This window comes from Lethenteron reissneri, chromosome 20 (assembly GCF_015708825.2).
Source record: "Lethenteron reissneri isolate LAM-NWPU_2019-01 chromosome 20, ASM1570882v1, whole genome shotgun sequence".
NCBI lineage: Eukaryota > Metazoa > Chordata > Hyperoartia > Petromyzontiformes > Petromyzontidae > Lethenteron > Lethenteron reissneri.
The window spans coordinates 7,789,611-7,802,667 of NC_083798.1; the positions used below are offsets into that span (position 1 = coordinate 7,789,611).

Genomic DNA, 13,057 nt, shown 5'->3' on the forward strand with positions numbered 1-13,057 from the left:
AAAAATCCCATCTTTTGCAAGATAGTTACAAGAGCAATTAATTAAGTACAATGAATGATGGGCAGGTGTGTGTGCTGTAGTAGCCCACGTGCGGCTCGGGGTGCAGCATTGCCCTTGATAAGTGGAGCCCAGACTCACCTTGGCCAACCCTAGATTGACTCGGCCCAAAATGAGTACCCGGTGACGTGGTGTGTCAACATCGGTATTGGAGAGACATAGGCGGATGACCGTGTGTGTGTATGTGCTGGCAACCCACCCCGTTGTGTGCTGTGGCGACCTTCATATGTGCTCGCTAGCAGCACCCAAAAGTCTTTGTTGTTCATAATGAAGGTTTTTTTTTGGGTTAGATCGCGTTATTATAAATGTGTCGCAACCCTCCACCACCCGACACGGCCAATCAGTAAAAAATGTGTCACGTTAACAATAATACAGGTCGCGAAAGCCTACGTGTAAAACCGACTCGTCTTTGTTGTATATATGCGGGGAGCGGTAATGTAGGGTTAGCACGCTGGGCTAAAAACCCAGATACCTGAATTCAATTCCCACTCATGGCCAACACCAGTGACGATACCTGAATCAGTTCTGGGCCTCCCCTAAGTTGACTCCGTCTCATATGACTACCTGGTGCGATGTGTAAACATCGTCACTGGGGAGACAAATGCGGCAGGGCATGGTGCTGGGCACCCACCTCCTCGTGTGACCTGCCGTTTTTCGTAGGTGCTACTCGCTAACAGCACTTGCCTCAACAGTCTGCCAAAGGCTACACAGTGCATCTCTGTCTGTTTGTTTGTTCGTGTGCGTGTGTGCCAACGAACGATCGCGCACCCCCAGAACCCTGAGGCAGGACGTGGAGGAGGAGGAGACCAAGGGCTCGCTGCTGTCCCGGCAGGAGCGCTTCAGCGGCAAGCGCTGCGTGCGCTGCTGCGCCGCCTTCTGCTGCCTGCTGAACGCGCGGCGCCGCTGCCACGCGTGCCGTCGCTTCGTGTGCGCCCGCTGCTGCTGCCGCCGCCGCTGGTGCTGCGAGCGCGGCCGCACCGAGCGCGGCTGGAAGTGCCGCACGTGCTGCAAGGCCACGTGAGTCGTCGTTCTCCTTCACACCGTTCCGCCTTGGCCTTTGCGCCCTCGCCCGGCGCATCTAAGCCGTGCCAGCAAGTGGTGGGGGGGAGGGGGGGGGCTGGCACGGCACGGGTGGTTTTCCACCGGCATTTTTTACGGGGTGCCAACACGGGGGCCGGAGCCTGCGGGGGAGGGGGGGTGCTAGCGTGCAAAACGCGCGTGTGACGTCGGTCAGTGCGCAGCTCTCAAACGCATCGCGGCCTACGCACGCGTCTTTTGTGCCGCTCTTACCCCGAGGGTTACGTCGGTGGCACGGCTCGGCTTGCGCAGTGGAAAATAAATCCAGTGCTTCTTGACCCGCCCCTCAGCCAGCCCGGCAAGGGCACCAGCATGGCTCGGATTTGCGAGCGACAAAAGGGGCGAACCGGCTGACGCCTCTGTCACTCCGCCAAGGCTCGCTGCTCCCGTCACCAGGGTTGCTACCCGTTAGGGAGGTCACGATTTATTCAAGTAATGAGGGTTTGTCAGTTCGTCAATTTAACAATCGATTCTCACCTACGGCTGGGAAATGAACTCAAGTTGCTGGGTTCATAGTGCGGTGTGCTAACAACCGCGCCACCCCTCCAAACACATAGACCCTCGGTTCCACGCATCAATTTGTATGTATGGGCATCGCCTATTTGTGGTTTCCGTGAATTTTTTAAAAATTATATGCCATGTTACATGTTATATTTATGTTATATTTAGGTTATATTGAGCAAATGAAACGATACCAAAGAGCAAGAAAAAATAATAAATAATACAAATGAGGTGATAACAATGAGACAAAACAGAATAGATTCTGGAATATCGAGCTTGAATTGAGATACCTAGTTGAATCGTAACAAGTAATCAGTTACAACTATTTAAACACTGTATACGAGCGCGAATGTAAACAAAAACATTGGCAGTGGCCATTTAACCGAGAGGTCAAAAATCCCCGGTTTGAAACGAGGTTTCAGCCACCCGTGCTAAAACCCGCCTCCTTTGCATTGAGTCGGTGGCCTCAGCCTGGTCAACGCTGACTGTGAAAAAAAAAACCCACCGGATTAAATTTCACCACATTTTGAAAAACTCTGGCTTCGAGAATTACAACATTCAATTTCGGTTTGACTGCCAGATTGTGTTATGGAGGGATGCACTGCACTGCAAAAGTGTTGCGGGTGGACATCTCTTCAACTCTTGGCCCTGACGCGGAGGGCACATTTGAAATAAAATTGCGGGAGCGAAAAAAGAGGTAAAAAAAATTTGAAATAGATTCTTGCGTGCAGGTGAAATACGTAAATTCATGAAGCAATAATCTATTACAGTATTTCCATTTCATATATGATGTAAACCTAATGATGCTACCACGTCCATTTCAGAGATAGTCAATGAACTCAGCTCTTGTAAGCCGATTTAATGATCCCGGTTAACCTCCGATAACTGCCCAAGGTGTTCACACACACTCTGATGTGAGCGATGCTTTAGTTATTGAGTGATACAATTTTTTTTTAAACCACATTCCTAGGCTTCCCTTGCTTGGCTGCTGTTTAATATTGCACGAAGTTTTGTAATATTTCCTCCTATATTACAGTGCTGTAAGTGGGGCAGAGTATTTTTTTGCAATTAGTAACTGGTGGTGAGAATGTCAACACGTCTTAGGAAATTTTTATAAATTACATAACGCGAGGTGTTCTGTCAATCCGACCGGCTGGTTCAAAGGTAGAGCTCCCAGCAAATTCAAGTCGTGGTTGGGAATTGACTCAACCCATCATCCCTTTAGAGTTGATAAATGAAGTACAATTTTGTGAAAAAGTCACCAGTGGTTGTTCTATTGATACACTCACAACCCATCCAACCTCCCCCCCACCCCAGGAGGAATGTGGAATTCCCATCACTGGCTCAGAGCCATAGACAGGAGTTGAGCAAGTGTCAATTCTCATTTGAGCAGGAAATCAATTGGTTGATTTTGTTGAACTGAAACAGCAGTTTGGGAATCTCGTCTCTTTCGGCGGTGGAATTCCATCTGTTGTTGGCTTTGTTGCTTGGCGGAGTTAAAGCATGCTGCTACCATAATTTGTTTCTATTACTATTTTTTATTTTACAAGGTAAGGCCCCCCCTGAGCTATGTAGCTCTTTGTCAGAATCGACCTGGCCACAAACAAAGAGGTTCATCATGCGGGAATTCATAGCAGCCATATACTCGAAATGTGGAGGGAAAAGCCGGAGGACCCGGAGAAAAATCCACGCGACCACAGGGGAGAACATGCAAACTCCAAATACACAGGCGTCAGGGTTGGGGTCAAACCTACGACCGCCTGTATACCAGGCGAGGGAGTTGAAATCTCGCCATCCCCGCCACCCATCCCACGGAGTACGGGTTAAAGCTTAAATATATATATTTTAAAACCCATGGCGGCTCCCGTGATTTATGACTATAGCTTACGTGGGACCGTTCTCACGGCGAAAGGTTAACATCCTGGCTCTCCCACGATACGGTTTCCCCCTTACGGCAGCAGCCCCGGCGGCGACTCCTCGGTAATTATGGCTAAAGTCCACCGGTGTGTCTCCCGATGTAACGCTGGCACACGGGCGCATCCACCACGCGCACCGGTGCCGGCGGCTTTGCTACAGGGGCCGCGGTTGGCCCCGTGAACTGGAGGCCGCCTCCGCTCATTATCCGTCGGTTACTTCTTCTTCGTGCCGTTGAAAGTAAAAATTTAATGAGATTGAGATGTTCGGGATCCGTCCTCTGGGCCAGTTTTTGCAACCAACTTCAAGCGGTGTTGTTGTTATTCCAAAGAGCATGCTCCTGTGTGTGTGATCAGCGCGGCGTGTTTGTGATGGACTGGACTCGTAAGAGCGCGCGTTAACAGATGTTCGGAATTACGAACACGCAACGTGCCACATTTCCACTCCACGTCCTGGGAGCTCTCCTCAAGGCTCTATCGTGGGAGAACCTACAAAAGGAAGCTCCCAGCACGTGGGGCGAAACCTGCCGAACAACACGTGGCACAACCCGAACAACATGCTGCACAGCGCGACAAGGCACGGGATAGCCGCGCGGTAGCACAACCGCGACAACCCACACAGCAGTCGGTGCGTCGTGTGTTTGGGGGGTGTTTCTACTACATGCGCCTATTTTTAAAAATTATCAGCACGGCGGTGCAGTAATTGGAAGCGTGGAGGCACAGTCGGGGCTGCCCTATCCTCGGCCTCGGCAAAAGGTCGCCCTGTTGATGGCAATGGCAGTTGCGTGTCTCTGGCTCTCTGGTAGCCCGTGCCGCAGCGGCCGAGTTAATGTGCTGGCACGCTGTCGCCAAATAATTTTTCTTTTGCCGATTGCTTTCGCTGTGCTGTGTTTATTCGTCGTGGCGTGACGGTCAGTGCCGGGCCCCGACGTCCTCAAAGTAAACTGGAACCATTGGATTTGACACCGTGACGGCAAAGCGTGCCCCCCCACCCCCAAAGCGTGGGGCCTGGGGCAGTCGCCCCGATTCGCCGTAGCTTAGGGACGGCTCTTGAGTGTGCGTGATGCCGGTGAGGTGCTTTGTGTCCTCATTTTGCACGCCCTTATACGAGGTCGCGACTCAACGTGAATTGAGCACAAGCTTTTGCGTGCGAATATCGCCACTGGGGAGGTGAATGCACTCGTGCATGTAAGGTGCTGGCCACCTCTCCCCTCTATTTTCACCTATTAGGTGCTCGCTAACTGCAGTCTTGGCGGAGAGCATCAAACACGGTGGTTAGCGCGCCGCGCTATGAACCCGGTGACCCGCGTTTGTTTGCCGGCCACGGCTAACATCAGTGGCGACCGATAGTCAAGAGAGTCGTGGGCCTTCCACTCTCTTCACCAACTCGTGCCGAATCGAATGGTGAAGTATGGTCATACATCTCCCATGACCGGTATGACAGGAAGTCATGTGCGTATGCAATTTGTACGTGTATACTTTGTTAATGTATATACAAACATTTTAATGACTTGCTTACCTTTTCTCTATTTTTAAATCCTTTATATTAAGTTCGCGTGCTTGCTTGCTTAGGACCGTGCAAATCTTTCGGTCGTTTTTTAACCCACTTCCCGTGATCCAATCGAGCTGACATTTTCCACACAGACTCGTTGTGCCAGACAATTATTGTTCGTGAAAAAAAATTCCCAAAATTTTACACTTTTTAGGCAAAAAAAAATTATTTTACATATATTCAAATAGAATGCATTCATGGCTCTGGCTGAACGTCAGAGTGTAAGAGCCCAGAGCGTAACCCCTCCACAGGCCGTGGCGGAGTAGCGCAGTTGGTAGCGCCCTCGCTTCCCATGCCAAAGGTCGCGGGATCGATCCCCGCGTCCTCCACAGGCGAATATATTTTTAAATCCTTTATATTAAGTTCGCTTGCTTGCTTAGGACCGTGCAAATCTTTCGCTCGTTTTTTAAATCCTTTATATTAAGTTCGCTTGCTTGCTTGCGTGCTTGCGTGCTTGCTTGCTTGCTTACGACCGTGCAAATCTTTCGGTCGTTTTTTAACCCACTTCCCGTGTTCCAATCGAGCTGACATTTTGCACACAGACTCGTTGTGCGAGACAATTAATGTTCGTGAAATTTGTTTTCCAAAATTTTACACTGTTTAGGGAAAACAAATTAAATATTTAATTACCAATTGCTTAATACTGGCAGACAATCATCTGACCCATAGGTGGCAGCCATCTCAAGCCAGAGGACGAGAGGACTCTAGCCGCCACGCATATAAAGGATTTATAGTGAAAAACTTTGTTTTTACCAGTTATACTTATGCACTCCTCCCCTTGTTTGTTGTTGTAACTTGCTGACCCGCCCCCTACTGGACATCTGTGAAAAAGAGCTTCATCGCTCATCGGATTCCTCCAGTCGAACAAAGATTTTGATTCTGATTCACACGGGAACCACCAATCGTTGGATTGATAGAGGACTATACCTTTACAAACAACAGCAGTCGAGCTTATTTATTTCTTCTTCATCCTCCTCCTCCTCCTTCGTATGGATGAATAGCAGCAGATTACAGATGTCATTTTAGATTTGTTATCCACCCAATTGTCTGTTAAGAAGCAGAGTGGACCTCGTGTCCATTCCTCCTGTAAAGGAGCGAAGGCAGCAGCAGCAGCAGCGGAGTGTTGACGATGCGGCCGGTGGTTTGGGACTTGCGGACGCACCGCTCGCAGGCCCGCCGATTCTTTCATGCATCAGGTTGCCACATCGGCCATGCCCGGTCCCGATTCGGTTGACGCAGTCGAGCTGATGGTCGGCCTGGTGAGACTGTGCGAGGGGTGGGGGGGGGATGTTTGGCGTTGCGTGCGCTCGCACTGTATACGTGGTGGGTATGCTTTTGTTGCACGCCACTGCTGGGCGCTTGAGCCAAGCGTGCTGCTAATTCTACATCAAGCAGATGCAGCGTTTCCAGCGGGGAGAAACTGGGAGGCCCGTATTAAAACATGCAAATCCATGTTCAAGATCGGATCACACTTTTCTTTTTTCTCTCTCTCTCTGTAAACCTCTGGAGAATTAACGGATATGAAATGTAATGTGGCATGCACCCTGGGGAAATGATTTTTACATTTGCCACTTTTTTTTTAATATGATTGTGGTACCAGTGTTAAGGCGCATGCAGGGGAAATGCATATATTTGTTTTTCGGTTGCTCTACAGCCGAGTGCAGCTTCAATGTTCCGTCCTGCGGTGGCGTAGCTATCGAGTGTGCAGGCAGTGCAGCTGCACAGGGGGCCCATGGGACGAAGGGAGAGGGGGGGGGGTCCCATCTCACTCCTTGCACCAGGGTCCATGCCAAGTGCACCGCGCGGCTGCTGGGATGTGGTAACAGAAATTGTTTATATTTTATCGGTCCTCATTTGTTAGTCGAAGCATCGTGTGGACGGTGTCTTTTTTTTTTTACAATTTTATCATTTTCGTACAACGGCGCGCATCACGCTGAATTCGTGCCGGGCACAGCTCGTTGCAAGCGTGTCTACGCAATTAAACGCTTTAAACAAGTTGGTGTGATTTCCCTTTGCTGGTGCTGGTGACCTCCCCCCCCCCCCCACTTAATTGCCGTAATGAGAACCCTCGTCCCAGTGACGTTCATTAGCGCGCTTCGAGTCGGCGAGCGCGTATGTCAGCGAACGTAATGAGTCGGTTGCTATGGGCCCCTACGTCCCCCGAGGAGAGGGGCAGGAGCGGCATCCAATTATCCCTCTTATGGATGCGCCCGCCATCCACGCCCTCCAGGCAGGCGGGCGGGCAGGCCTGAGCACACACAGAAGCAGTGGACTCACTCATCTTGGGCACCCCCCCACCATCTCTCTCTCTCCCTCCTTTGCCCGCCCGCCCACCACAGCTCCCAAACCCCCCACCACCACCGCTCCTACCATCACTCCGAGCCCCCCCCCACTGGGAGCGCAATCAGCCTCGTGCCGGCCACTGTAACTCGCCGATCCGCACGTCCGACGGACGGGTTGGGAGAGGAGGGGGGGTGGCGGAGGCGGTGGTGGGGGATGTGGGATGGGGGGTGAAGCGGGAAGCGATCGCTGGCTCGGAGCCAAGAATCGCGGACCGGACACCCTGCGCTTTGTACCCCGTTCGCTCTGGAGGAGGCTGACGATGTGACGGTTCCACGTCATAAAACCGAAGGATTTTCGCCGATATTTATTTAGTTATTTAGACACCCCTAACCACCCCCCTCCCCGCCCACCCATTGATTCCACGTGGATTTTTTTTACGTATATATATTATTTTAGGGAGCGCTCCGGTAAGATGCGGTCAGGCTGTAGATGTGCACTGAGAGAGAAGACGAGCGGTCTCACGGCGGCGGATGGTTGATTGCGGCTACGACGGTGGGTGAACGCGACACGTTCCTGTGAGCGCGGTGTTTGTCGTGGGCGAGGTTGCGCTGTCTCGCGATGGCCCGGGCGTTACGTGTCGCCACCAGTGCCCCCGATCGGTGCGGCTCCTCTCAATTCTTTCCACGTGCTTTACATTACGCGCACGGCAACGGTGTACATGTTTTGTAAGCAAATGCGCGCGAGAGATATTTTAACCGTTAAAATATTGAAAAAAAGAAATTGTACAATTCGACAAATTCTCGATAAATGTAATGGATCCTAGACCGGTTTGGGCACGTGTCGAGAAAGGGACAAAGACGGTTGCAAATGGGAGGGTGGCGGAGATGCCACCAGTGCAGTGCAGAGGGAGAGTGAGGATGAGAGGGGAAGGACTCGGAGCGAGATGCGAGGACCTTGGACGTGACGTGAAAAGAGCAAACAAATCTTGAGCGGCTGTCCTCGGGCAATGACGGGACATCTGGCTTAGAAGGAGTCGTACGCGTCTACGTGTGTTTGTCTCGCTTCTGTTCGTATACACACACGGCAGCTCCTGTTGTACGGCATTTGAGATCGTGCGTCTTGACGGACAGAAGCGGCGCGCACGGTCGAAGACCTCCGGCTTCGGGGAGTGCGTGCCGAGCGTGGGGGCGTCCACCGTATCCGTGGTGTGTCCACCCCGCGGAGTCGCCCCCGTGTTACTCACCCACTCGCCTGCCTCTTCACCCCTCCCCCACTCCCCCACCCACCCACCCACCCCTTGCCGTGCAGGCGCGTGGAGTCGCTTGCGCTGCGCTGGTTCTATGACGGCGCGCGCGCTCGTTTCGGCGGCTGCGGTGGCGCCGAGGTGGCATGCGTGGTGCGGGCACGGCTGCGCGCCGCCTGGGCGGGCGGCTCCCACCTGGCAGGTACGCGGGGCCGGCTCGTGACGCGGGGTGGGGCGGCGGAACTGCATACGCGGGGGTGCGGAGGGAGGTGGATACGTTGGTGGGTTACGTGTTATACGGCACGGTGGGCTCGCACGTGGTGGAACGATGGAACGCGGGGTGGTGGTGGAACATTCGTGCGTCAGTGTCGCGTTTTACTTGGTCGTACGTGAAACGCAGGGGAGCAAGATACAAGGTGAAATATCGAGCACAGGGTAAAGCAGGTACATGGTGGTGCTTGACATTCTGTGTGCATTTCGATTTAAAGCTTTCGTGACTGCAGGGATTCATCTTCTTGGTTCTTTCGGTAAAGTAATAAAATAGTAAAAATAAAAATAATAAAATAATTATTATGTTTTATTTGTATTATTTTATTATTTCATTCTATGTGACTTTACCAAAAGAACCAAGAAGATGAATTCTGTGTGCAGTGGAATTCGACGGGGAGTTCTCACGGAGTTATTTCAGGGAGTTGACCGGAGTAGATGGCAGGCGACGAGTTGCCAGGCCATCACAGCGGGAGGTCTACTCGATGTGGGGTGCCGGGGGTCCCGCCACGGACAGACCCTAGCTGAGATTGCTACCCTCCTGCAAGTGGACACGTGCGGTACGCAGGGGAAGATAGTGTTTGGGGAGAACAAGGTGCATCTGCGAGGAAGAAATGAACTGGCAGCTATTGGCTAAAGTGACGGGGGGAGTCTGAGTTATTTTTGGTGATAAGAGTTTAATTGTAGCCGCTGATTGAATTAGGTGCTATATTATTTAACGCGTTCATAAATATTAATTGATACTTTTGACTGGGACGTAAATATTAATTGCTACACTTTATTATTTACGATGCACGTCAACGTTAGTCGGGGAAACTTGCTTCTTTATGACGGGAGCCAATTCGCGAGGGAGCAGCCGGTGTGTCACTCTTGAGCAGCGTTTACGGATTTTTTTTTTAGTTTTTGTTGTTTTGCCGCTGACAGACGGGGATATAACGAAGTGTGGAACGGTCCCACTCCACGCTCTGCTCTTTTAGCAGAGGTCCCGAGCCAAGACACGAACGGCAGTGGCTGCCTTGTTTTAACAATAGTGACGTCGCAATTAGTGTGATTTTCATTTTGTGATCCCAAACCTTTAGGGGTCACCGCAAATAGTATTTATATTTGCTGACGTTGTCTCTATGGTGCTCTTATATCATTTGTTTTGCGTTGTTTGTCGGATGTCATTTGCTGACCCACCCCAACTGGACATCTGTGAGAAAAGAGCTTCATCGCTCATCGGATTCCTCCAGGATAAATAAAGATTCTGATTTTGTTGTACGTGGGACAGTGTATCCATCCGGCCGTGTGATTTCGGGAACACTTTTTTTTACAATCGTAATAACAACGCACAATAGCACGCAAATATTTCGCGAATTGGACTCAATGTTCCAGAACTCAAGAGTGTGCGGAGCCAAAGCTCGAAGCCCCTCCTATAACCAGCCCACACTTGCTGCTATTGGCATTTGAAATGCATTGCTTTGGAAGGATACTGCATCTGAACTGGACCCAAAGGGTGACAAACGTAGAAGTCAGACAAAGGTTGCACGGAGAAGAAGACAACCTGATGATGCAGGCAGCGATGAGAAGGACACTGGCACTATTTGGACACACGTGTAGGATGGACAACAACAGGACAATTAAAAGTGGTGTTGTTCACAAAATTAGAAGTAACCGTAAAAAGAGGAAGAGCCAACAGAGCATGTCTTGACGACGACATCACAAGAGATTGGTGCCAGAAAGACTTGGACCACCACTTGAGCATGTTGACTCAAGACAGAGGAAAGTGTAAACAAATGACGAAATGTGCAGTGCACACCTCCGGGGGTTAGCTGCCCATGGCTCGTGGTGATGGTGATGATGATGACTTGCTGCTGCTGCCGATGATGATGGTGATGGCAACGTATAGATCAGGAGTAGAATGGCACAAGTCCATCGTGGATTACCGTAATCACAGGCCCCTGCGTAACCCGCCAAGGCACAAAACAAAACGATTCCCGTCGTCTCGCCGTCCGACTGTCGTCGTCCGACTGTCGACGGCGGCTGTGATTTTGCGCGAAATTTTTATCTCGCGGGATTACAGCGGCGTCCCCATGGCAACCGGATGGGGGGGGGGGCAGGGTTGTGTGGGTGTGTGTGGGGCTGGGAATTTGAACACCGGCGTTTAGTGCGTCCATCGTTGGCGGGGCGCGCGAGAGACGCGCTCGCGCTTGAGGCTGAAACGATCCCCGGGTGGCGAAGGCACGAGCCGAATTCACGACGTTCGAAGCGGCAGTTGCCGAGTGATGGGGGTCCTCCTTGCTGACGACGCGCATTCGCGACGCGTGGCGCGCGGGCATGAACACGAGTGGCGCGCGAGCATGAACACGCGTGGCGCGCGAGCATGAACACGCGTGGGGACGTCGCGTCGCACGCACGCGGGGGGATGAGGCTGCTGCCCCGGAGTTTCAATCTTTTTGCCGTTCGCGCCTGTTACGCAAGCCCCCCGCCCCCGCCGCACCTTTGGTCGGACAGGGAGGTGGATATAGGCGAGGCAGTACAGCAAATAGGTTATTGGCATCTGCGCAGAGTTGGGATCGTTCTTCGGATGTGCGTAAAGGTTGTTTTTTTCTTTCTCTGCGCTCTTCACGTGTTCCTGCCACGTTTAATAGAAACAGTGAGATATTGGTACAATATCGGCATAAGGACCCTCTTGAAAAACAATATATTTTTCAAATTGTATTACTTGCCGCGTACTTGTTAGGCATGTAACAATGCACCGATTCAGAAAATACAATCTTCGATCATAACGTTCGTGATACGTGCAAGGAATTGTGCACATGATAATTTTATTTTTCTCTTCTTGGTTCTTTCGGTAAAGTCACCTGATGACGGCTGCTTGCGTTGTGGCCGAAACGTCGTGAAAATTATTTTATTATGTTTTATTTTTACTATTTTATTATTTCCATTCTACGTGACTTTACCGAAAGAACCAAGAAGATGAATCCCTGCAGTCACGAAAGCTTTAAATCGAAATTAGAGAATTTTATTATTGACAATCCATGTAATTTTTTAGGCAAATGGACATGGAGCGGTGGCACAGCTGGTTATCTGACTACACATTGAGTCTGGCAATCTAAGCGTGCTGCCCAGCCATAGCTACCATGAGTGACGAGCGACGTCAGAGCCAGAGCCGAGGCGAATGTTTGAACTGGTCTTTGGCCTCCCCTAAGTCAAATTCGCCTTGTGTAAATGCCAGCACTGGGGAGACAAAGGTGGCCGGGCATAGTGATGTCCACACCGCCCCTGCACGGGAGATAAATTGCCGCTACATCTCAAGGCCATGAGAGATGGCAGTGGCTTAGGAAATATTTCATCCAGCAGTGGATTGGTCATGGCTGTCTTGCATATTCAGTTCTTTGTGTTCTGCATAATTTTTTCAAATAGTCTGAAAGTAACATTTGCATACAATTTGCATGTAAATTGTATGAATCGTAAACAACTGATTCTTAAACGTGCAATTCAACTCTTGTGTAACAAGCGTAAGAAATAAAATGTATAATTTATCATTGATGGTTTGTCCCAGCCTAATTAGTATAAACCCGACTTTTATGTATCCATTCAAGTGGAGTAATTAATCTTCCAATTGAAAATAAAATAGTTTACAAAACTATCGCTGAATGCGTTCTGTAAATGTTGCCAGTCCGGGAGAAATTACACGTTGACCCACCCACCATAATCATCGTCAACCATGGTCAATCCACTGCTGGATGAAGGCCTCCTCCAGCCGACCCAGCGATGTAGCAAGCCACCCAGCGCCTGCACTGATTCCATGGCTCCGTCTCCCGGTGGACGCATTCTTGGGCGCGTGACGTTCCACCCGACGGGAATGAAAAGTCGACATTTTAAACGTGTTGCTGGAAAAGATCAGATAAGCGGTCATCGGCGGTGACGGACGCGGCGCCGAGGTCCGTGTAATCCGCGCGCTCACGACCCTAGCGGAGCCTTCACTCACTTTTATATCACACCTGCCGACAACCGAGATGTCAGGGTTGGATAAATTCATTTAATTTAGTTTCTTATATTCGGTGAAAAACACCGCCCCAAAAAGCAAGACTATTCTCCTGTGCTCATGTGAGCAGCTAAGCCGCTTCAATGTCATCATCATCATCATATTATTCATCAGCCATGATCTATCTACTGCAC

The 13,057-nt window shown here is 50.7% G+C and overlaps 1 protein-coding gene across 3 annotated transcripts in view; it reads left to right on the forward strand.

Annotated features, from left to right (window-relative positions):
• LOC133344687 (uncharacterized) overlaps positions 1-13,057 on the forward strand; it is a 57,614-nt gene that overhangs the window by 12,993 nt on the left and 31,564 nt on the right. For all 3 annotated transcript variants that reach the window (XR_009755360.1, XM_061554745.1, XM_061554746.1), the window contains exons 3-4: positions 832-1,074; positions 8,692-8,828. Coding sequence is in view for 2 of the 3 variants with exons in the window: in XM_061554745.1 (XP_061410729.1) it covers positions 832-1,074; positions 8,692-8,828 (380 nt within the window). In the remaining variant the exon portion in view is untranslated. The remainder of the gene's footprint in view (positions 1-831; positions 1,075-8,691; positions 8,829-13,057) is intronic.